Source organism: Esox lucius, chromosome 24 (assembly GCF_011004845.1).
Source record: "Esox lucius isolate fEsoLuc1 chromosome 24, fEsoLuc1.pri, whole genome shotgun sequence".
In the NCBI taxonomy this organism is placed as follows: domain Eukaryota; kingdom Metazoa; phylum Chordata; class Actinopteri; order Esociformes; family Esocidae; genus Esox; species Esox lucius.
In genome coordinates, this window is record NC_047592.1 from 29,282,580 (window position 1) to 29,309,412 (window position 26,833).

General features: G+C 39.3%; 1 protein-coding gene across 11 annotated transcripts in view; it reads left to right on the forward strand.

Moving 5' to 3' along the window:
- Positions 1-26,833, forward strand: part of LOC105008546 (collagen alpha-1(XXV) chain) — a 388,822-nt gene that overhangs the window by 194,699 nt on the left and 167,290 nt on the right. For 9 of the 11 annotated variants that reach the window (XM_020044365.2, XM_020044363.2, XM_020044369.2 and 6 more), the window contains 4 exons: positions 4,070-4,114; positions 5,197-5,241; positions 5,960-5,986; positions 8,014-8,058. In XM_020044365.2, coding sequence (XP_019899924.1) covers positions 4,070-4,114; positions 5,197-5,241; positions 5,960-5,986; positions 8,014-8,058 — 162 coding nt within the window. The remainder of the gene's footprint in view (positions 1-4,069; positions 4,115-5,196; positions 5,242-5,959; positions 5,987-8,013; positions 8,059-26,833) is intronic. The other 2 variants (XM_034290604.1, XM_020044371.2) reach the window with 2 other exon arrangements.

Here is a 26,833-nt window from a genome sequence, read left to right on the forward strand (position 1 = left end):
TTTTCATAGACTTTATCAGGTATCATGTTTCAAGGTTTATTTGTCAAATTCACCAAACAATAAAGCTTTGTCCTGCACTTTAGCTCAGCATTCAACACAGTCATCCCCTTTATACTGGTCAACAAACTCCACGACCTAGGTATCAGCCCCTCTGTTGGCAACTGGACTTTGGATTTCTTATTTTACAGATCCTAGTCTGTCAGGTTAGATAACTTATCCTCCTCCACCGTTATCCTGAACACTGGTGTTCCACTAGGAGATGTGGACACCCAGGAATTTGAAGCTGAGTCACAAACAAAGACCAGAGTTACATACCAGAGAATAGAAAAGCAGACAATTCTAAAATGTACTGTACATTAGTTCAAGAAACTTCCATAACAAACCTGACTGCTGCTATCCCTGCATGTCAGCTGCACATGCTACCTTCAATTTGTCTTCATTAAACTTTTAGAATTGTCATTTGTACTTGCATTTGCCTTCATTGCACATCTATACACCCTACTTGTAACATACATTATACTTAATACTTACATTTTCAGTTTCTACATGTACACATCAACCTCTGGAACATCATTGCTGCTATCCCCACATTTCAGTTGCACATGCATCTTCAATTTGCCTTTATTGCACATTTAGAATTGCTATTTATTCTTGCATTTGCTTTCATTGCACATCTTTACATCCCACTTAGAAGACATTATACTTTTTCTCTTCTCTAACAATACATTTTCTCTTCTAATGCACTTCTAGTTAGATGCTAATAACATTTAGTTTTCAATCAATCAATCAATCAAATTTATTTATAAAGCCCTTTTTACAAAAGCAGTTGTCACAAAGTGCTTTACAGAGACACCCGGCCTTAAAACCCAAGGAGCAAACAACAGTAGTGTTGAATTTCAGTGGCTAGGAAAAACTCTCTAAGAAGGTCGAATTTTAGGAAGAAACCTAGAGAGGACCCAGGCTCAGAGGGGTGACCAGTCCTCTTCTGGCTGTGCCGGGTGAGATATTAAGAGTCCAATTGGAATAATAAATAAATTTCTCTGGGCTAAATCCAGAGTCTATTTGATTTTAGACTAGGTCAGAAGAATGACCAGGTTGACAAGGACAGGTACAGCAACGGGCCCCCCAAACCAGGTAATCCGCAGGTGTGGACCAGGACCTCATCTCCTCCTAAAATTTAAAACTGGAGGAGACTGAGAAAAGTTAGTAGTACATCCCTCATATCCCCCAGCACAATAATATAGCAGCGTAACACCTTGGAACTGAGACGGGGGGGGTCCGGCGACACTGTGGCCCTACCCGGGGGAGGCCCCGGACAGGGCCCAACAGGCAGGAAATCAATCTACCCACATTGCCAGGCATCAACCAAAGGGAAACCCACCAACCGCAACCCCCCTGAATGAGGGCCGAGTATTGCTAGCAGCGTACAGCCCAATTGCACAAGTGCGCAACAGAGAGTCAACAACAAGCCAGTGACTCTTCCCCCGAAAGGCATTGGAGGGAGGGCATCCCAGTGGCGATGAGAGCCCACCTGGCAAAACAGCAAGAGTGGACAGTATCAAGCCTACTGGTCACCTTCACGCCCCCGGGCCAGACTACACCTAATTATAAACCGTGCTGTAGAGATGAGTTTTTAGTAGACACTTGCACTGAGTTTGCATTTCTAACCTTAATTGGCAGATCATTCCACAGGAGTGGAGCTCTATGAGAAAAGGCCCTGCCGCCAGTTGTTTGTTTAGAAATTCTAGGTACAATTAAAAGGCCTGCATCTTGCGATCTAAGGTTACGTGTAGGTATGTATGGCTGGATCATTTCAGCAAGGTAAGTAGGACCTTAAAATCAGCCCTAAGCCTAACAGGCAGCCAGTGTAAGGACGCCAGGACAGGAGTAATGTGTTCAAATTATTTTTGTTCTAGTTAGGATTCTAGCAGCCGTGTGCAGCACTAATTGAAGTTTATTTATTAATTTGTCTGGATAACCAGAAAGAAGAGCATTGCAGTAATCTAGTCTAGAAGTAACGACAGTGAGATCTGCTAACAACGCTCTTTGTTTTTTGGGTCCTAAAAGGAGCATTTCTGTTTTATTTGAGTTCAAGAGCAAGAAATTCTCTGTCATCCACTTCCTAATATCTGAAACGCATGCTTCCAAAATAGCTAATTTAGGGGCTTCTCCATGCTTCATTGAAATATATAACTGTGTGTCATCAGCATAACAGTGAAAGTTAATATTGTGATTTCGGATTACATCACCCAGAGGGAGCATATATAGTGAGAACAATAATGGGCCCAGAACCGAGCCTTGAGGAACTCCAAAGCATACCTTTGACTTGTCAGAGGATATGCCATCCACACTAATGAACTGATATCTTTCAGATAAATAAGATTTAAACCAGGCTAGAACATGTCCACGTAGCCCAATATGGGTTTCCAATCTCTTTAAGAGAAGGGAGTGATCAATAGAGTCAAAAGCAGCACTAAGATCAAGAAGCAACAGGACGGATGCGGAACCTTTGTCTGAGGCCATTAGAAGGTAATTTGTTACCTTCACGAGTGCAGTCTCAGTACTATGATGGAATCTAAAACCGGACTGGAGTACTTCATAAATGTTTTTTGTCTTTAGGAAAGCATTCAGTTGTTAGGAAACACATTTTTCTAAGATTTTTGAGAGGAACGGGAGGTTCGATATTAGCCTATAATTGTTTAATATGTCGGGATCCAGATTAGAAGTTTGGTATGCATCCGGAGGAAAGGGAGCAATTTATTATGTTCAGCATTGGCTGACCAGCAGAGGAAATAACTCATTAAGTAATTTTGTTGGAATCGGGTCTAGCTGAGAGTGTGTGGGTTTAGAACTCATTACAAATTTTCTAAATGTGTCGAGCGATATGGTATCAAAAATTCGAGCGTCCCCATTGACACCTGGTCAGGGAGGTTCAGGAAATTTTTTGGACAACTGAGGTTTTGAGGACCATAACTATTTAAGGAGTCAGTTATTTGTTTTCTAATGGTTTTCTAACGATCTTTTCATCAAAGTAGTTCATGTATTCATTACAACTAGGACCCACTTCACTTGCTAAGCTTTGCTTTTTTGTTAACTTTGCAACTGTATCAAAGAGAAATTTTGGATTGTTTTTGTTCGCCTCAATCAGGTTGGAGAAATAAGCTGATCGAGCAGACGTGAGTGATTTTCGGTATTGTAGTGTACTGTCTATCCAGGCTAGTCTAAATACTTCCAACTTGGTGGAGCGCCACTTTCGCTCCAATTTTCTGGAGGCTTGCTTATGTACTCTAGTATTGTCTGTGTACCAGGGAGCAAGTTTCTTGTTGCGTATTTCTTTAGTTTTTAGTGGTGCAACTGTGTCCAAAAATTTGAATACTATCTGCCATGACTACAAGGTTAGACAAGAATTCTGGAAACTCATTGAGAACAATGTGTATGGCCCGGGGGGCCTATAAATAATAGCTATGTAAAATGATTTATCGGCCTGGTTAACTTTCATGAGTAAAACTTTGAAGGAATGAAACTCTGTTATGTTTGAGAGTAAGTTTATAAATATAAATATTAGCAATACCCCCTCCTTTTCGGGATGCACGAGGGATATGATCACTAGTACAACCAGGAGGAGAGGCCTCATTTAAGGCAGTGAATTAATTAGGCTTTAGCCACGTTTCACATAAACCAATAGCATCTAGTTTATGATCAGAGATTAATTCATTTACTGCAACTGCCTTTGGAGCAAGGGATCTAACATTTAGGAGTCCCATTTTGAGATGCGAAGTGATACAATTATTTTTATTTTTGACCGAGGTGGAGGAAGGCTTTATCTTAATAAGGTTGTTTTTGTTAGCACTACCTTGTTTAACTTTTCTCAGCCTGGAACGAGTCACAGTGGCAATAGGTAAAGCTGTACTAACTACTCTGGCTATGCTATTGACAGACTCCACTATGCTAGCAGGCTGGCTAACAGCCTGCAGCCTGACCTGCACCCTATCTCATGTTAAAGTTTTACTATAGTTGTACTGTTCAATGACATCTAATCTAAAAATGTTTGTTTTTAATTTCTTCACAGGGTTCTCTTGGGCCTCCTGGCGTTCCAGGTGTTGACGGACTGAAAGTAAGATGCTTGTTATAGAGGAGGTCGTTGTAGATGTGACACATAGATAGTTCTAAATAGATTTTTTTGCATTAGGAAACAATCTAGTGTTACCTTGGATGAAAATGTATGTTGTTCTTGTCCTTATGTGCAGTTATTTTAACTACAGGTTTTATTTCAAGGTATGACGTTTACTTCAAAGGCATTTTTCCTGTCTCCCCCTAAAGCAATTTCCTTGTTATATGTAGCTCTTTCTATACTCAATCATGTTACTGACCTGTTGTTCCCCCAGGTTCTTTTTTTGTATTACACAACTTTTCCAGTCTTTTGTTGCCCCATCCCAACTTTTTTGAAACATGTTGCTGGCATCAAATTCAAAATGGGCATATATCTTCCAAAAAACAATAATAGTTCTCTGGTTCAACATTTAATATTTTGTCTTTTTACTTATTTCAATTAAATATAGGGATTAAATGATGTGCACATCATTGCATCCTGTTTGTATTTGCATTTTACCCAGAAAATGGGGTTGTATTTAGATGTTTCAAACTACCTGCCATTTAATTGCCAGTTATCTCATTCATCATTTTGAAATAATTTTGCTTCCTCTTAAAGAAATTCCGTCATGGATTCTGAATATATTAATGTATTTAGTGTCTTATTAATGCCTTCAGCAGTATCTGAAAGCTGCAAAGTACACAGTAAAGTGCTATTAACTGTGAATCTGTTTTCAGCCTCCCAAAAAGGAACATTTATTTGAAAGACAACTTTTATGAAATGAAAAACCTAGCTTAAGAGCCTCAATTTGTTCAAGTTTCAACAGAATATCTGCTGATAAACAACTGCTTGCTAAGGTTAGGTATAGAAGAAGCTTTAGGGTAAGGGTTAAGGTTATGGTTAGGATTAGGTTAAAGGTATGAGTATGGGTTAGTAGATAAGATATGAAATGAACAACTCTCATGGTGTTCATAAGAACCAAAATGATATAATTTATTCAGTAATGAAGGCCATACTTTGAATAAAGAATAAAGAACCTTCCTTCGGTGTTCAGATTTCTAGAATTACAGGACATCTGAATAAGCTGTTTGTTCTGTTGTCTGTAGGGGGATGTTGGCACGTCAGGATTAGATGGAATCCCTGGTGCCAAGGTTTGTGAAACACTGTCATGTATGTCCTTTTGTCATGGCATTTGCTACACATTATAGGAGCCAGGATTTCCTCAATACTTGCTTTACAAATTTGCCATATTGCTGCAGCTGTTGAAGTTGACACAGATACAGTACTTGCCTCAACGATGAAAATACTATAATTTATAAGAGATCTTATATTTAAAGAGCAGAAAAACAAAGAAACTCCTGAACATTAGTTATCTTGGATTCTCCACAAAAAATTTAATAGATCAAACCAATTTGTTGCTTTTTATGTTTTCATGAAGATTTTGAATTGCTTTCCATTATGGAGAAAACATTAAAAGAAAGGTGTCTCTTCCTATATTTATGAATCCTATTTTTAAACATGATAGGTGTAGCAATTAAGTGGCTCTAGCCTCTTGGGGGCCCTAAGCTAAATTTAATTTGGGGCCCCTATCCCCTAGGGGTCTGGTGCGCCCTAAGTGACCACAATTAAAGATTGTCATAGGAAATCAATCATACTACCATTTTAGCATGGTTGTCTGTGAGTCCTGTAAAACACTTGATGACACTTAGAGAATGGCTGTTTAACACCTTAGAGGGTGATAGAAGCTAAACAATGAGACTGTTTGTATAATAAAATGTGAATTTCACCCCAGAAAACATCCAGGACTGGCTGACATAATCAAACAAAGGCTCTGGGAATGTTAACAAACTTTGCTTTCTTTTTCAATAGGGTGAAACGGGAGAGCAAGGTGAAAAGGTAATGTGATTATAATTGTCAGACTCCTTGTTCAGCAACCCCCGTCCATGTATTTGTCCATCCTTCAATGCAAAAGTATTTTATATTTCTTGAAGATCTTTCAGCAAGAAAAATACTGCCCTGTTTCTTTTCTCACTTTCCTGTTCAATGATTAAGCAGGAAAGTGTCCTGAAAATATATCATTCATAAAATTGGTTTGTTTTAGGGTAATAGTCAACTTGTTTTCTATCTTTACATTGTAGTATGACTTAATTAATGAACAGCCACTATTTAAGTCATAATAAGCTTTATCAACTAACTTGAAATTCTAATAACTGCAATTAAGATTACCTAGCAGATGACTAGCCATTCTGATATTAAAATATAGATTTTTTTTCATTTCAAGGAAAGTTCTGTGGAATCCCCTAATCCTTAACCCCAAGAGAAATGTGTGATGTTTAGAACCAATTTTATTTCTCACAAATTATACCTGGAAACCAATGTCAATGGTGTTGAATCACTGAGGACCAAGTCCGTTGCCAGGCCATGGTGGAATCTAAACAGCCAAAATGATGAGGCTATGCTGTGGTAAAGCTAAGAAAACAAAAGTCTCACACCTCGTTTACACCTACAGCGTCAAAGAAGAAAGTTTGCGGAACATTTTGTGCAGCAACACAATTACTTTCCACAAATGTTGCATGTAGCTTTTTTCAAAATGGAGAGAATAATTTCCGCTGAGCTTATTATGGGTCAAGTAGCTACCCTGTATAGGCTACCAAGTATTAGCTAACCTAACTATGCTGTATGTTTTTTAGACTTTATAGACTTTTCATCTCTCTCTCAGTCCCATTTTCCATGAAAACCCAACACAATGAAGATTGTGAAAGCGGGTCACAGAAATTGAGCTTTATTACATGCATTTAGCTTAAGATTGTTTAGTTCCTAATTTCAATCCGTTACGGTAGCCTGTTAAACTTTACAAATCAATAAAAAATTTCTTACCAGAGACAAATGGCCAGGTGTTCAACTTGACAAATGGATTTTGTGATACTTGGTGTCCATCTTGGTCCGCAGTCCTACCATCTTGGAACAGTTGATTGAATTGGCCTTGGTCCAGATGAAAGCAGATACGAAATTCCTCTCCTAAAAGCCGAAGCTCTTGAATCAGTCGGTGGAACTCCCCAGCCTTATTTTGCAATCTCAACTGTGGACACGGACAGACCTGCACACGGACAGACAATGCAATAAAAATGATCTCCCTCAACTTCGGTTTTATTGTTGATTGAGCATATCAATACTATATTGACTATGTAGAATTGTAATTACCTCTAAGCCATGAATTTTAGAGGGACACAATATAATAGGTTGTCAAACTATGCATTTTAGAAGGAGATTATGTAATAGACTGCCCAATTACGATTATATTATAGGCTGTCAAGCATGATATACAATTTTTTTTATAGAAAAGGTCTACATGAGCCCCAAACGTTCTGCAATTACTTCTGCACTGCAATGCTGCAAGCCAATCGCAGCATTCCATTAGATGTGAATTAACATCCGGTGTATCACAACGCATTGACGCTGTATGTGTGAACAGGGCTTCAGGCCTTTCCAGTCAATAAAAGTATTTTCAATTATTTCTGGGTGGGAGAGGGAGTTGAAAACCTCCATCTTGACCCCTGGGTCAGGGAGGTTGGAGGAGTTCAGCACTGTTCAACATGCCCAAGGGGACGTGGCCCTTTCTCCCAATCTCTCAGAGAAGTAATGCCCATAGGCCAGGGGCAATCTGTTCAACACTCATGCGTTGCACAGTCTGGTTTATATCATACTACTTGTGACAATGAAGCCAAGATTAGTCCCAATAGTATGCTACTGAGCTGTGCCAACTGTCAGATACCATTGGTTTACTACTCCTGTGAATCTATTATTTACAAGACCATGTTAACAAGGCTAAATGGTGACTGTTTTCCAATATAATTTCCAAAGTACTTATCTGTTTATTTATTATGCACAAGCAGTTAAAAAAAAGTCATATGTTTTTCAAACAGGGTGACATGGGTGAAGATGGGCAAAAAGGTGAAGTTGGGGAAAAGGTATGTAGTTCGACCTTCACCATCCTGTGTTTACTTTTCATATTTCCTAAACTGAAAGTATGCATACCACAGTTAGGGAAACACTTGTTTATATGATCCTATAGTAAACATTATATGATTTTATTTTTTATTTATAGGTGTGAATAACTAGTTTATTAACAGAAATAATCAACAAAAATCTATGCAAAATCACATATGTATATTACCAGTAAGGAAATCAATTGTACATTCAAAGATGTTAGATAGTAAATAGGTGAATATTGCATTTTACTTAGAGAGTTTTAGATTCAGCAATAAAAAGCCCTGTCACAAAAGAAAACTGACAGAGGTGTTTAGACGAGAAAAAACTTGGACTGGTATACAAACACGATGGCTACACTTCAATTCAACAATTGGGTTACATTTAAAGTGCCTTCAGAAAGTTTTCAGATGGCTTTCTTTTTTCCACATTTTAGTTTGTTGAATACGTAATTTATAATTAAGAATTTTCACAGGCCACATATTTATCCGATATTCCCGAAAACTGTTAATCCATTACAGCCAATCAACAATGGTGGCCAAGCCGCCAAACAGAATATGAGGGTGTATGTCAGCATCCATTTGTCTGATTGTCACCAAACTTGGCATCCATTGGTGGAATAAGGAGCAGAGGAGGAAGCAGAGTTTTTACTATGCATAGCAGAGTAAATGCTTTCACAGACCAAAAGACCTATCAGGCCTATAAGGCATATATGGCCTATACAACTTAAATGGCATAAAGGTTTAAAGGGCGTTAAAGACCTATAAGACCCCTAAGGCATATAGGACTTGCAATACCTATAAAGTCCTATATGCTTTATGGATCTTATTGGTCTTTAAGGCCATTTAAGACCTATTCAATTTAAAAGGATTAAAAGCTCTATATGATTTAAAAGGCCTATACAGCAGATTCTGAGGCCTTAACACTAGAACCGCCAGGCCTTTTTTACCCCCAATAACCGGCAGAGCCGAACGCTGTTTGGCGTCGTTTGCATATGAATCGTCCCTATTAGCATGGACATGCTCCTCCGCAGCATCACCATCTAGCCAGAGCATCAGTTCATCTACTGAGTCGTCATCAAACTATACAGAAGTATGAAAAATAATGAATTACAGAATTTGTTTTAAATTGTAAATGAATTTGAAAAATACAAGAATGTGTTTGTATTTAAGGTTTTATGATACAAAGAAATACATAAAAATGAATACACAAAACAATTATTTTTAAGAACACAAGCTATAGTATTTTAATTAGTTTATTAAGTGCTACAAATGTTTTTTTTTTTATTATTCAAAGGTCAATCCTTTAGTATTTAGTTTTCATTCTGATGATGTACAAGGTAAAATGAGTGACATTATCGACTAGTTTGCAACAATCAAAGGATATGCGCATGAATAGTCTACATAGGCCTAAAGCACGGTTGCTTGATAAACAAGATACATTTCAAAGAATGAATAACACAGGCTACAGCCTATTCGTACAAATAAATTTGATAAAGTTGATAAAATGTAATTTACCTAAATCGTGCCGTATCTTCCAGACTTCTATCTCGCAGTGGCATTTGGGCTTGCCGTTGGTTTGTTTATTTTTTTTTTGCAAGGAGACTCAGGCATTGGCGGTGGCAGTTCAATATCTAAATCAGATGGATCCCTGGCATCCGACTCGTTGATTTCGGGATCTATTTCTGATCCTCAATCTGACTCCATCTCATCTAAATCTTGCAGCATCTGCAATGCTGTCAGGGCGTCAAATCAGGTTTGGTTTGCCATTGTGAACTAAACTCTGTAAAATGTGTCTGAGTTGTGTCTGACTTGCTCACCGAGTTCAGATTATATACACTTTCTACCCTCATCATGGGTCACAGTCACATGTATAGGTGTGTCTGGGTTGATGAGGAGTTTATCGCCCCTTCATCCATTGACATCATTGCTATTCCCTTGCTATTCATTAGATTAGACTGGGTTCCCCGAGGTAGACGTGTATGTGTAACAACTGAAAAAGAATGTAAACAACATGTATGCAATTTCTTAATCTTCAGTAAAATAAGCAGAGAAAAATCTAAGAGAGATGATATGATGTGTGTGCGCGATTAGTTTTGTTTTTTCTTTTAGTGAGTAATTATTAAGATCATACAGATTTGTATGATCTTAATCTTTAGTAAAATAAGCAGAGAAAATTCAAAAATAGTCTAGGTTCAAAAGGTTTATTTGTCATCTGCAATAACAAGTTAAGGCAATGCTTGGTTTTCCTACTCCCGACAGTGCAGTTAAAAGTAAAAAAGTAACAGTAATTATAATTAAAAAAAATAAACTAACACAATCAATCAGTAACAACACTCAACAAAAACACACATCAATAATAATAACTATACAACCGTAGTGCAATTTAAAAGTGATAGGTGTGCATGATATAAGTGGCAGATGTGCATGGACTACGGATGGAAGGGAAGAGGGGATCTCAAGTTGAGCAGCCTTACAGCCTGTGGAAAGAAGCTGTAGCCTGTTTGTTTTGGACTGAATACTCCTGTACCTTCTCCCTCGCGGCAGCTTGGTAAACAGTCCGTGGCATGGGTGGCTGGGATCTGTAATGATCCGTTTACTCCTCCTTCTACACCTCTCTGTGTAGAGATCTTACAGGGATGGCAGGGCAGACCTTGTGATGCTCTCTGCTGTTTTAAATCACCCTCTGATGTGCTTACAAATGAAAACAGTGGATGAACTTATCTACTGAGCATAGATTAGCTACTGAGGCTGGAAAACATGACACCATATCAAAAAGGCAAATTATTAATAGCTAAACTGTTGGTTGTGAAGTTTGTCATCAGAATAATTTTAGATGGACTAACTATCTAGCTAACATCGTTAGTATTATTTCTAACAGTAGCACTGTTAGCTATTTTTAGTGCTCCTGCTATCTGTTCTTTTGATTAAATAATCATGGCAACATAGAATTCCACTAAATAACTGACTGTTCGATTTGACTTTCGATTTCTAGGTCGCGATTTGACTCGATTTTCGATTATCAACTTTTTCAGTGTTGACTACACTGCTCTTAAGACCACTCACTCTGTTTTGTAAATAAAAACAATAGATTTTCATTAAAACAACTTATTTAAATACCATGTAAAAATTACAAAATTATAAAACTTGTAAATTAACTTGAACAAATAAATTATCAACTCGCAAAAATAGAACCCTTACAAAAATAACAATTACATTTTTTTTTAAATTGGTGGCAACTATGTGCAGCACCTGTCTATGTTAATATAACTATTTACACCATGGCATTTATTTGGCAAGGCTGCAGATCCATTGTCATAAACTTTGCTTTTGCATTTTTTTTTTCTTTGGCATGAGTAGAGTTTATTGGAGGTTTGGCTCTAAATGTATCTGGGATAGTAGGTTGAGTGTGTGTTTTCTTTGCACTTATATCAATATCTTTGTGATGCTCACTCTCAATTAACCATTATCTAAAACTGTTCATGAATCACCTAACAGATTCCTAATTAAAGTCACTAGCTACTAACTCATGAGGCAACATGAATTCCATTTACAATATAGTCAGGGTTTTTCCAGCACAGAGGCATTTTTGGCATCCCCAAAGAGGTTTCAGCAAGCGCCAAAGGAAAATCCTCTCTGAATGTGTTTAATAGCAATTTATCAAACAACTGGTGAACAAGCAGAACATCAACCGAAAGCTAATGAGATCCTATAACCGACGTAATTTTCCCATGTCAGTTATTTCGGTTTTTCCTGTTAATACTTTCCCCTTAAAAACATACTACCGCATCTGTAGTCACGCGACTCCGCCCCGTCCAGTCAGCGGCATGGAAGCAACATGGAGGAGAACTCAAACGTTGAGTCAGCTGAGCAACTTGTACAAAGGAAAAACGCAGTGTCCGTCGTTTGGACACATTTTGGCTTCAGGAAAGACAACACCTAATAAAATGAAGTCAAATGCAAACCAAAGCACAATCGCGACCAAAGCACAATCACGTTACCGATTTTGAACAGTGCATGGCTAAAATAAATGAGACTGACAAGCACCCAGCAACAAGTGCCTCCACAAAGCAGGTGTCGATAATAGAAGCATTTCCAAATGCTACACATTATGAAAAGGATTCAAGAAGATGGAAATAAATAACTGACACCATTTGTTACTACATCCCAAAGGGCATGGCTCCCACAGCTACAGTGGAGCGCAGTGGGTTTAAACACCTCTTTAAGACTCTCGACAGAAGATAGCTTAACGGACTGCTGTAATATTCAATAATCTAATTGGGGGATATCTGGGTGGTGTCTAGCATATTTTGTTTGTTTGCATGTGTCATAAATGACTACGTATGTTTTTATATTACTTTTTTATTCTCCTTTTCTTTTCTGTGCTGATGTTCTTGTTATGCACTTTGTTACATGTGTTTAAAAATGTGCTATATAAATAATAATTTACTTCAGCACATTAAATAAATATTGTGACAACAATAAAAAAACTGTTCATATAGCACCGTATCTTAATTTTACAATGTGCTTGATATTACAATGTTACAATGTAAACATATATTATATTATATTGCATTATAAAACAAAGCAAAAAACGAAACAAAAATCGTAATCGAGGTAAAATGTTACATGAATCGTGATTTAGATTTTAGGTCATATCGTCCAGTACTATAGACTACCATGGCCTTTAGTTAATAAAAAGAGGGTAAAATGCCTCTCCCAACCCCACACCCCTGTCCCTCAAACTCACTACCCTCCCCTCTTCCAATGTTGTATTTTTAACCAGTTTTGTTAATGGGGTTTCATTTATTCAAGCATGATTGACATGTGTTTATCAAATGGTCAGAAATAACAAGAAAATGCATACATTTCTGTCATGAGTTAACTCATTGCCTTTACTGTATGAGAAACCGATCATGCTTACTGTCGTGCATAGTCACCCCCCAAAGACGCATTCTGATAGTGACATCTATGGTTTTTCCTTTCCTATAGTGGAAAAACTTGCTATACTGTATGTGGCCAACTTGAAACATAATTCACACAAGGTAAAATTACAACCCTGATCATGTGTACCAAATGTAATCTCACTGAGTGACAAAGAACAACAAATATTGTGTTATGGCTATTAATGCCGCCACTGTTTGGCCAAACTGAATTTACTTGCATGTTACATTGTAATCGTTTTTCAGGACATTTAACTCAATTGCAATTAGAATACAATTTTGTGCATCAGATATAGAAAATCTGACACTATCAAAGCAGTACAACACCTTAAGCACCAAACAATGTAACTAGGAAGTTTTGAAATGTTCAGAATGTAATACATGTAGCCTAATTAGATGATAAATATAACTGAAGGGAAGTTTGTCAGTCTTCCCCAGTGCAGAGTATATTGATGGTTTCAACTTTAGCTTGTTGTAAGATAATGATGGGGTCAGAACAGATAATCATTATCATTTTCAAAGGTATATTTAGTTCAAAGCACAAGGGTTTTCAAATCTGCCTGTCACTACCTTGACATTTTGGCTTCTCAAATGGTCATCCTTTAAAGTAGGATGGTAAGGAAGTGCTTTATATTCTGGGATTCTGCAGACCCTCAGCTTCTTAAATTGTTGAAAACACATTTTTCATTGCAATGTCTCTAAAGTAAAAGAACAGGGTCCTGTGTACATTTCCTGGTCTTGTGGTGCACAGTGCAGTATTTGATCAGCTGGTCTCATAGATCCACACCCCTCATGTATTTGTTATATTCATATTTGGTAGGGCACGGGCATGAAGCCTATGTGTTGCTAAATTACAGCTCAGATTTCATTTTAATTTAACTGCTATGTCTACAATTAAAAAGGTTCAGCCCTCAGAAGTGGAATTGTACAAACAAATGAAAATAGGAATTACTTAACTACTGAGAATGGATTATCTACTGAGGCTTGAACACATAACATCCTCTCTACCAAAAGCACATTTTTAATACCTAAAGCATTGGTTATAATGTTAAACCTGAAAACAGGGAATTAACTTAGCTACATGAGCATAGATTAGCTACCGAGGCTTGAAAGCATGAGACCATCTCTAAATGGTCAAATTATTATTAGCTAAACCGTATGTTATCAGGTTCATGTCACCAAAATGATTTTAGATGGACTAACTTTAGCTTAAACCAAGGTTAAATATAATTCTGTTAGCTAATGTTACTAGCTAGCTAACATCGATAGCATTTATTGCAAACGTTGACTCTGCAAGGTATTTTTTTTTGTGGAAATAATGATGGCAACATTGCATTCCACTAAATATTTGCCTATAGTAACAAGTCACTGTACAAATGAAAACAGTGGATTATTTAGCTACTGAGCATAGATAGCTAATATGAGGCTGGAAAACATAACACCATATGTAAAGGCAAATTATTAATAGTTAAACTGTCTGTTATAATGTTCATGTCATCAGAATAATTTTAGATGGAGTAACTAGCCAGACTCGTAATAAAAGCCAGTAGCTGCTAACGAATGAGGCAATATGAATTCCATGTACAATATAGTGTGTTGCATTGGGGGTGACTGCGGTACTGAAGAGTTTTACGCAAAAAGTATCCCTTATACATTACAGTGGGGGGGATGGAAAATACATTGCATTGTCCCAGGCTAAGACTGGGCCCGGGTTAGCTTAGCCTGTGTACACACAAGAGTTTGTTAAACTTGGGCAGAGGCTTAACCCTAGGCTAAGCATTCACACTTTTGTTCCTAAGCCCTGGGCTAACAGACAAATATGACATAATACCATTTTACATTCTATGATAAGCTGCAAATGTTACGTTCTCACTGGCATGCGAATAATGTTACAGTAGCCTACATCACTGACATATGATCAGTGTTATGCTAACATGTTTCAATAACGAATTCATGACATCGACTGATCAAGATGCCCACCCCATCTGCATTGTACAACTTTGTTTAAACTACGCAAAGAAATGGAAAAACGTTGGTCAACCTTCATTCTTTCTACATATTTGCTGGATTTAAACCCAAAGCAAGTTGGAATAACGATTTCGCTAAGATTTAGCAGGTATAATGAAACACCAAAACTTTGCAGGGTGAAAAGACCAAAATAGATGGAGATATTGGCAACGGTCCGATTCACCAGCATATGTTAATTCACGTTTTGTGATTGGACAATAAACGTTTTTTTTTGTCACTGTTAATACTGGTTACAAAATAACACTGGTTATTTTGTCACAATTTCTCTGGGGCTAGCCCTGAAAAATCAATGCTAACCCTGCTCCAGAATATGGCCAGCTAGCCCTAGGCTAAGGGTGGTGCTTTCCCACTTCAAAATATGTGTGAACCCTTGCTTAGTCCTGGGCTTAGGATTCTGTTAGCCCTAAGCTAAGGGGCAGTGTGAACACAACTAGTGTGGTTGGATGTATTACACAATCTCCAAAGTAAATGAGCACAAGCAAATAAAAAACAATAACATCCAAATAGGATTTTTTTATTTTAGATCATGTTCTCTACATTAGCTTACATACATTCTAACCATTTCTGTATGCTCCACCTCATAATATTCTTTAACTCATGTAAAGTATTATTGACATTTTAATTTTGTTTCATTTATAAATTCCCCAACATAGTTTTTCCTTTGAAAATATAGACTACACAACACAAATTATAGACACCACAGACCTACATTTTGAAAGCAACACATGAAAATCTGAAGTTTTATTGTTGCTGACTAATCTCAAATGTAGAGTCTTACTTTTGCTACCAAAGTTGAATAAATAATATCCCTGAAAGTATAGAGCAGGAAATTTGTTTTTAATGCTTTAATGAGTGCAATTCATTTAATGCCAACTCCTTTACATGAACCGTTCACAATCAGTTGCATGGAAGAAGGCGCCGGCGATCGCTGCCTCTGAATTTTGCTACCTTGTGCTTTTCATGTTTTTGTCTATTTGTCCTGTTTTCTGCCGTCCATCTCGGGTCACATTTACCAGAGATGAGCTCTTAAATATTGTCTTTCACCTATGCATACTATTCCACCGCTTTTGATTGATCCTGTGACTTTCCTGGAGTTGCTAGTTGGAGATGCAGCTGTGCTCTATGGTCGTAGATGCGGACGTAGACGGAGAAAAAGAGCAGGTGCGCTTGTTAAGCTGAGACAATGGGGCTTTCGCACAGCGCTCCCGTCAATCCACCTGGCGAATGTTCGCTCTCTGGCCAACAAAGTGGATGAACAGCGGCTCCTCATCAAGACTAACGCGAACTTCTGCAAATCTGCCGCCCTCTGTTTCACCGAATCCTGGCTCTCAGAGCATATCCCGAACAGCGCAATTCATCTCCCTTGATTTAATCTCACCCGCGCGGATCGAGTAAAGGAGGTAACGGGAAAAAAGAGTGGAGGTGGACTCTGTCTCTACATAAACGAAGGTTGGTGCACAGATTCTCACAGTGTTGGTAAAATCATGCAGTCCTCACTTAGAGACTTTATTCATTAACTGTAAACCGTTTTATTCACTGCGGGGGTTTTCCTCATTCATTCTGGTCATTCTGGTTCACTGAAGATATGTGTGTGCCGACAAAAACCTTCAGCACACACTGCAACAAAAAAAAACTGGTTTACAGCAAAACTCAGGCAGCTTCGTCAGTAGAAAGAGGAGGCCTACAGAAGTGGAGACAGAACCCTGTACAATCTGGCCAGAAACACACTGACCAGGGAAGTCAAAGCAGCAAAGAAGAGCTATGCTGAAAAACTGGAAAAACAACTTCACAGCCAATGACCCCTCGTCAGTGTGGAAAGGCCTGCAGGTACTCACCAATTACAGGACACCATCCCCCCACACTGCTGGATCTCGACAATTGACGAGCTGAAATCTTTTTATTGTAGGTTTGAGCGTCCCCCATTCACACCTCTCCCCCACTCCAGCACCATCTTCAAACAGTCACCTTTCCCTCACTGCTACCCTGTCACCTTCACTCACTGACCCCCCACCTGCACTAACAATCTGTGAAGAGGGTGTAGAGGGTCTTTCAGAGGCAGAAGATGGTGGCCCAGACGGTGTGTCAAAATCCTGCCTGAAAGTTTGTGATGAACAACTGTCCCCCATCTTTACACAGATCTTCAACCGATCTCTGAAGCTGTGTGAAGTTCCCTCCTGCTTCAAACGCTCCACAATTATCCCAGTCCCCAAAAAACCCTCCATCACTGGATTGAATGACTACAGACCTGTCGCCCTCACATCTGTGGTCATGAAATGCTTTGAAAGATTAGTGTTGGCCCAACTGAAGGACCTCACAGGCCAATTGCTAGAACCCTGCAATTTGCCTACCGGGCTAACAGGTCTGTGGATGATGCTGTCAACATGAGACTGCACTACATCCTGCATCACCTTGACTCTCCAGGGACATATGCAAGGATCCTGTTTGTGGACTTCAGCTCAGCGTTCAACACCATCATCCCAGACATCCTCCATACCAAACTCATCCAGCTCAGTGTGCCATCCTCCACCTGTCAGTGGATCACAAACTTCCTGACCAACAGGAGTCAGCAGGTGAGGCTGGGGAACACCACATCCAGCACCCGAACAATCAGTACCGGCCCCCCCAGGGATGTGTGCTCTCCCCACTGCTCTTCTCCCTCTACACCAACAACTGCACCACAAGAGACCAGTAGTTTGACAGATGGAAGTTCGCAGATGACACTACGGTTATCGGCCTCATCCGGGACAGTGCAGAATCTGCCTACAGACAGGAGGTTGAACAGCTAGTCCTCTGGTGTGGTCAGAACAACCTGTAGCTTAACCTGCTCAAAACTGTGGAGATGACTTTGGATTTTAGGAGGAGCCCTCCGACTCTGCCCCCATCACCATTCTCAACAGCCCTGTGGCTGTAGTGGAATCCTTCAGGTTTCTGGGATCCACTATCTCCCAGGATCTAAAGTGGAAGCCCAACACAGACGCCATCATTAAAAAGGCCCAGCCGAGGATGTACTTCCTGCGCCAGCTTAAGAAGCTTAACCTGTCCATGAAGCTATTGATCCACTTTTACACAGCCATCATCCAGTCTGTTCTCTGCACATCCATCAATGTTTGGATCTGCCACCACAACGGACAGTCAGAACTGCAGAAAATATCATCGTTGCCATTCTGCCCTCTATCCACGACTTATACAAAACCAGAGTCAGTAACAGGGCAGAAAACATCACTGCAGATCCATCACACACTGGATACATCCTGTTCCAGCCCCTCCCCTCTGGTAGGCGCTACAGAGCACTGTACGCCAAAACGTACAGACAGGTACAGGTTACACTGTGATGAACAGTCAACTTCAGACACTTAGTGCCAGGCACAATCCCTGCATAACAACCCAATAACTCTGACCCTAACATCCACCTGTCTACTAATTTTTTTGTCATCTTGTAATTCAGTGCTCTTCATACTGCATATATACTGTATTTATCATATCCACCTACCTCATGTATATTACACATGCAAACATTTTTTTTATTAATTCATTCCAGCATTGTTTGCACTCTGCTCCATTAAACTAAGTATACACTCACCTAAAGGATTATTAGGAACACCTGTTCAATTTCTCATTAATGCAATTATCTAATCGACCAATCATGTGGCAGTTGCTTCAATGCATTTAGGGGTGTGGTCCTGGTCAAGACAATCTCCTCAACTCCAAACTGAATGTCAGAATGGGAAAGAACGGTGATTTAAGCAATTTTGAGCGTGGCATGGATGTTGGTGCCAGACGGGCCGGTCTGAGTATTTCACAATCTGCTCAGTTACTGGGATTTTCATGCACAACCATGTCTAGGGTTTACAAAGAATGGTGTGAAAAGGGAAAAACATCCAGTATGCGGCAGTCCTGTGGGCGAAAATGCCTTGTTGATGCTAGAGGTCAGAGGAGAATGGGCCGACTGATTCAAGCTGATAGAAGAGCAACTTTGACTGAAATAACCACTCGTTACATCTGAGGTATGCAGCAAAGCATTTGTGAAGCCACAACACGCACAACCTTGAGGCGGATGGGCTACAACAGCAGAAGACCCAACCGGGAACCACTCATCTCCACTACAAATAGGAAAAAGAGGCTACAATTTGCACGAGCTCACCAAAATTGGACAGTTGAAGACTGGAAGAATGTTGTCTGGTCTGATGAGTCTTGATTTCTGTTGAGACATTCAGATGGTAGAGTCAGAATTTGGCGTAAACAGAATGAGAACATGGATCCATCATGCCTTGTTACCACTGTGCAGGCTGGTGGTGTAATGGTGTGGGGGATGTTTTCTTGGCACACTTTAGGCCCCTTAGTGCCAATTGGGCATCGTTTAAATGCCACGGCCTACCTGAGCATTGTTTCTGACCATGTCCATCCCTTTATGACCACCATGTACCCATCCTTTGACGGCTACTTCCAGCAGAATAATGCACCATGTCACAAAGCTCGAATCATTTCAAATTGGTTTCTTGAACATGACAATGAGTTCACTGTACTGAAATGGCCCCCACAGTCACCAGATCTCAACCCAATAGAACATCTTTGGGGTGTGGTGGAATGGGAGCTTCGTGCCCTGGATGTGCATCCCACAAATCTCCATCAACTGCAAGATGCTATCCTATCAATATGGGCCAACATTTCTAAAGAATGCTTTCAGTACCTTGTTGAATCAATGACACGTAGAATTAAGGCAGTTCTGAAGGCGAAAGGGGGTCAAACAGTATCAGTATGGTGTTCCTAATAATCCTTTAGGTGAGTGTATATATAGATTACATCCACCGTCATTATGTAAATAATAATCCCAAAAATATTTATTTCCAGCACCCTTTATACCCTGCTCATTTCACTATTGTCTCATCAGACTTAATATGTTATTGTTTTGGTTTATTATGTGTATTTATGTGTACTGTATATTGCAGTCTGTGACTCTTGTTGAGGTTCCTTCGTTTAAGTTTTTTTAATGAGTAAGCACATCATGAGCCTGTATAATCCAGAGTCAAATTCCTCATATGTGTACACATACCTGGTGAATAAAGCTGATTCTGATATGGCCACATTCAATGACATGCGGTTACTTAATCACAAAATTCGCAAACTCCTCTTCAATTTTGTAGTTTGAAATCAAACATTTTCTAACTATATCCGCATGGCTGTGTATTTTCTAAGCCCATATAGCGTAATTTAAATGACAAATAAATCCTCCCCTCTTGAAAGTCATTAGCCCCTGGACAACTTTTGTACATGGCAGCTACATTTATCTACTACCTTGCTGGTTAAAACAAACTATTAGTTGGTTACAGTCCTAACCTGCTTACCTGTCGAGTAGTTACAGGCCAGTAACCAAAACAAACATGTTGGACGGGCATTTCCCAAGTGGGGTACTTTATACTACTTACCAATAACGATTAGTAACATCAGCACAATGGAAGCAAAGCTGATCATTCTAGCATGTATGGCTGCCTAATCCTATGGGCTATTAGGCTATTGTCATTTGACAGTACCATCTCATATTCACAATGACAGTGGAATAAAGTGATTTAACAAGAGGCTTACAACACTAGAAATTAAAGAAAAATGAATATATGGCGAATGAAACCATCAAGGATGTAAAGTAACATTATGCAACATGACAGGATGTAGCAACACAAATAGACATTGCAAAGCCCAAATCAATGACATTACAGCTACCAAAGAAATAAGAACATACAACAACAATGTTCTTTTGAAGCTGTTTGCCAGGAGTACTTTTCATAGTTGATCCATTGAAAGTGCCACACAAATCCTGTCCCTGACTGGGACAGCCTGTAAATCTGCCACCAAATCAATTTATTCTCCTCCATTGTGCATAAGAAACAACAGAGCTCAATACAAATCTAAACAAAAAATCTAACAGAAAGCACTGAATCTAATACATCCTTACCCTGAACGGTTGCTGACAATTTCCATGTTTTCTCGCAAAAGGCTTTGCCACTAAATCCACCACCAAATGCATTTATTCTCTTCCATTGTGCGTTAAAAAGACAACAGGGCTCAGTACAAATCAACAAGAAATCTAACGGAAAGCACTACATCCAGAAAATGTCAACCTCATGAAAGAAATTTTAAATAAAACAAGTTTTACCTCAGTTAGGTAGCTGCCTCTCCGATCACACCACCTGAAAAATTTGCACGTAGGCAACTGGACAACCTAGAAGCAACCTCGAAATTCTATAGGTCTCAAGATAGATTTTCATCCGGAGACAGTCCTCTGGTCAGCAGCAGTTTCGAAAAATATCTTCTTGTATAACAAAAAATAACTTCATCAAGTCATCAATGTTTTGTAATTATAAAATGTTACCTAGCATGTCATTAATAACCATTTCAGAAATTTCTGAAATAGCTAAAAAATACAACCCCATTCCCAATTATGGTCTACCTTACTATTTTGTTCAATTGCATTATATTGACAGACTGGAGAGTTTTAATTGCCTTCAGGTAAAGAAAAAAGACTGACCAACTTAACATTACATGATGTCTGGTCTGTTGCACGTGGTATTTCACGATTTGCAACTTGTCTGCTAAAGATTGTTAATCAAAAAAGTTAAATAGAGGTGACAAAATGAGAGACAGGAAGGTAATCAAGATTTGAACTTCAGGTCAGATTGGTGAATCATATTTTTCAACCATCTTTGATTGCAGAGACATTTGGTCCCAGAATTCAGTGGAATGAAAACAAAAGTGGCTGCGCAAGTAAACAGTAATTAGCTAAACAAGCTCAACATAACCTTCATAAAGATGTTTTTCACTGATCGTGTTTGTCCATTACTAAATATGCAAGATTCAGAATTCATAATTTTCACCATCTTTAGTGCAATAGTGGATAATCACGTAAATAAAGGCATTATCAACACACAAAACATTGTCTGCTGTTTGCATATGTTTTATTGATAAGACGAGGAGTGATCCTCAGGAAAAAAACACATCTTAGAGGGTTGCTCAATAAATATTCAGTATACACTTTAACAGTACTACTGCCCTAAATGGGTTTCAAAATATTTTAACTAGTTGAAACCAGAATTCTGCTCCATATCTAATAAGCAACATGGTGTTTATGGGCTGCCGTGGTGGCAATTTTTGTCATCATAATATACAATTCTGGAATTGTCATTGCGTACTGAAATAATATGCATTAGATATCACGCTGAGGGGCCTTCAGTGATATTTTAAAATGTACATGAAAAAATTTTAATCTGTCATTTGATGCTATAGAATTACGCCCGACTTAATGGGCCCCAACTGCAAATATGTTCTTTGGGAAGAGATAGACTTATACAATTCTTTTCAAGGCTGTATCTCAAACGGGGTGAGGATGGTGACCTTGCTAATGTGACAAACCACAATAGCGCCATCATGTGGTTGATAAAAAAGATCTCTGCAGTCATTATTGTTGTATCATCTTTGTTAACATATGCATGAAGTAGAATTATTATCCCATTATCCTTATAGATGTGTCTATACATGTGCAAAACCACACCCCCTAACATGTTCACTGGTATATAGCATCCATGTTTTTTGACATAATGGTCTGGCTGAAATAACTTTTGAAGAACATTGGTCCCTAGATGCCAAATATCAAAGTACATGAAGATCGCACATTTGGTGCCAGAGGAGTAAATTCTTTAGTGTTTTTCAAAAAATCCAAAATGACATCATCGCAGTCTTTATGGGTCCCATTGGCAAAAATGTTAATCATGAGGAACTACACCTATGTACCAATTTTCAAGACTCTAGGTCACAAGGGGTGGGTGTGGTGAGCTTGCAAAAAGTGCAACTTTGGAGGCTTGTGACAGCGTCACCATAAGGCTGACATGCATGCCACTCAACCAGAAGTTGCAGCCCTTGGCCCTTAACTGCCATAAAAATTTGGGCACCTTTAAGCCATTTTATCTCATGGGAATTTGCAAAAAAAAAAAAAATTTTGCTGGAATAATAATAATAATAATAATGAACCGGAACAAACTCAATAGGGTTTTACCATTGAACTGCTGAAACCCTAATAATAATAATAATTAACTGGAACAAACACAATAGGGTTTCACCAGTGAACTGCTAAAACCCTAGTAATGAACTGGAACAAACACAATAGTGTTTCACCAGTGAACTGAGACCGCTGAACGGATTTGCATGCCGTTTGGTTTGAAGAATTTTTGAATCATTGTCTTTCAGAGTTACACTGAACTAAATTATAAACGCAATACTTTTGTTTTTGCCCCCATTTATCATGAGCTGAACTCAAAGATGTACACAAATCTGTCTAAATCTGTGTTAGTGAGCACTTCTGCTTTGCTGAGATAATCCATCCACCTCACAGGTGTAGCATATCAAGATGCTGATTAGACAGCATGATTATTGCACAGGTGTGCCTTAGGCTGGCCACAATAAAAGGCCACTCTAAAATGTGCAGTTTCACTGTATTGGGGGTGTCCGAGGGGGTCCGAAAACCAGTCAGTATCTGGTGTGACCACCATTTGCCTCACGCAATGCAACACATCTCCTTTGCATAGAGTTGATCAGGTTGTTGATTGTGGCCTGTGGAAAGTTGGTCCACTCCTCTTCAATGGCTGTGCGAAGTTGCTGGATATTGGCAGGAACTGGAACACGCTGTTGTATACGCCGATACAGAGCATCCCAAACATGCTCAATGGGTGACATGTCTGGTGAGTATGCTGGCCATGCAAGAACTGGGATGTTTTCAGCTTCCAGGAATTTTGTACAGATCCTTGCAACATGGGGCCGTGCATTATCATGCTGCAACATGAGGTGATGGTCGTGGATGAAGGGTACAACAATGGGCCTCACGATCTCGTCACATTATCTCTGTGCATTCAAAATACCATGAATAAAATGCCCCTGTGTTCGTTGTCCATAACACACGCCTGCCCATTTCATAACCCCACCGCCACCATGGGCCACTCGATCCACAACCTTGACCTCAGCAAACCACTCACCCACACAAAGAGAACACCTCTCCAAAGTGCCAGATGCCATTGAATGGGAGCATTTGCCCACTCAGGTCGGTTACGACGACAAACTGCAGTCAGGTCGAGACCCTGATGAGGACGACGAGCATGCAGATGAGCTTCCCTGAGACGGTTTCTGCAGAAATTATTTGGTTATGCAAACCGATTGTTGCAGCTGGACTATGAGGTAGATGGATAATCTCGGCAAAGGTGAAGTGCTCACTATCACAGATTTAGACAAATTTGGGAACAATATGTGAGAGAAATAGGCCTTTTATGTGTACATAGAGAAAGTCTTAGATCTTTGAGTTCAGCTCATGATAAATGAGGGCAAAAAACAAAAGTGTTGCGTTTATAATTTTGTTCAGTGTATATAAGGAAAGTTGATATCTCAAACAATATGGCCGAAATCAGCAAATGAAAATGAGCAGGGCGGTTCTATGACTTTACAAGTCCATCAATCCATAAAATAGAATATCAAACAGCTACGAAACAAAACATACCCGTAAATGTGTCTGGCAGGAATAGATACAAAAAGTCCCATACAGAAATACCTCTTAGGGGCGCTATAAACATCACAGATGTTTCTCATGATTTTGCCGTTAATTAAAACAAACTACTACATTAACTACATCTCCTCCGAAACCACTGAACAGATTAGGATGACATTTGGTGTGAAGGACCTTTGAACCATTATCTTTCAAAGTTATATAAGGAAAGTTTATATCTCTAACAATATGGACGAAATCATCGACTGAAATTGAGGTGCGCAGGTCTATGACTGTATAAGGCCATAAATCCCCATGGGAAAATCCAACAGCTACAAAACAAATCATGCCCATTAACACCTCTGCCATGATTGGACCGCAGAAGTCAAGTATAGAATGACCTTATGGGGGCGTTACAAACCTCACCAATATTTTGCGTTATTTTGACATCTTAAGTGACATCTCCGAGACCCTTGAATGGATTGGCACAGGTCCACAATTTAATTTGACATTGTTTGGCAAAAATGTTATATGGCTATAAATCCTAAAAAGATTATCCAAGAAAGATGCTACTCGCTTTACAGATAAACTCCAAGGCCAGGAACGAACCCTAAAAGGTACGAACAGCTAGCTCTCATGGCGCTATAAACCTCACTGATTTTAAGAAATTCACCAAAAATCATTCTATAAAAAAACTTTCTGTAGATGTTTATCACTAAATGAGTTACTGAGACATTCATTGTTTGCAATTGTTTTAATTGATGGAGGCAAAAATTATTCAGCTTAACAAGCTAAATCCTTTCACATTCAAAGGTGTTAGGAATTTAAACTGGGTGACATATCATTTTGGCCACTGCATGCGTGTGTGACGCTAGAGGTTGTGAACGCAACACAGCTAATGCAACATGGTAGGCAGCTAATGCTATGTGGCTAATGCTAAATGGTTAACACTAGGTGGCTAACGTAAGTTGGCTTACGTTATGTCGCTATCGCTTGGTGGCTAAAGCAATGTTGCTAACGCAAGGTGGTTAACGCAATATCGCTAATGCTAGGTAGGTAACGCAAGGTGGCAAAGTCTTTGACACTTCGCACGTATACACAATGTAATGGCTTTATAGCAGCTATAAATGTCACAGATGTTAAGATTTTCACTGAAATCTGCCATACAAGTTTGACATAGCATTTGCTGTTGTAGTAACATTACATTATGTATCTTACTGTTAACGATCTCCAATTTCTCGACCCCCTACCCCAACACACATTATTTTCTATTTAAACACACAAAAACACAACATGGTGTGTCTTAAACACTTGATTTCTGACTAGGCTACTCCAGGACCTTGAAATGCTTCTTACGAAGCCACTCCTTCGTTGCCCGGGCGGTGTGTTTGGGATCATTGTCATGCTGAAAGACCCAGCCACGTTTCATCTTCAATGCCCTTGCTGATGGAAGGAGGTTTTCACTCAAAATCTCACGATACATGGCCCCATTCATTCTTTCCTTTACACGGATCATTCGTCCTGGTCCCTTTGCAGAAAAACAGCCCCAAAGCATGATGTTTACACCCCCATGCTTCACAGTAGGTATGGTGTTCTTTGGATGCAACTCAGCATTCTTTCTCCTCCAAACACGAGTAGAGTTTTTACCAAAAAGTTCTATTTTGGTTTCATCTGAACATATGACATTCTTCCAATCCTCTTCTGGACTATCCAAATGCTCTCTAGCAAACCTCTGACGGGCCTGGACATGTACTGGCTTAAGCAGGGGGACACGTTTGGCACTGCAGGATTTGAGTCCCTGGCGGCATAGTGTGTTACTGATGGTAGCCTTTGTTACTTTGGTCCCAGCTCTCTGCAGGTTATTCACTAGGTCCCCCCGTGTGGTTCTGGCATTTTTGCTCACCGTTCTTGCGATCATTTTGACCCCACTGGGTGAGATCTGGCGTGGAGCCCCGGATCGAGGGAGATTATCAGTGGTCTTGTATGTCTTCCATTTTCTTATAATTGCTCCCACAGTTGATTTCTTCACACCAAGCTGCTTACCTATTGCAGATTCAGTCTTTCCAGCCTGGTGCTTGTCTCTCATAGTTGAAGTGTACCTATGATGAAAATTACAGGCCTCTCTCATCTTTTTAAGTGGGAGAACTTGCACAATTGGTGGCTGACTAAATACTCTTTTGCCCCATTGTATTCTTACCCTTTACTCCCTCCTTCTGAATACACTTTCTCTCGTTTCTCATATCTCCACATAAAATCACACACACATTCTTCT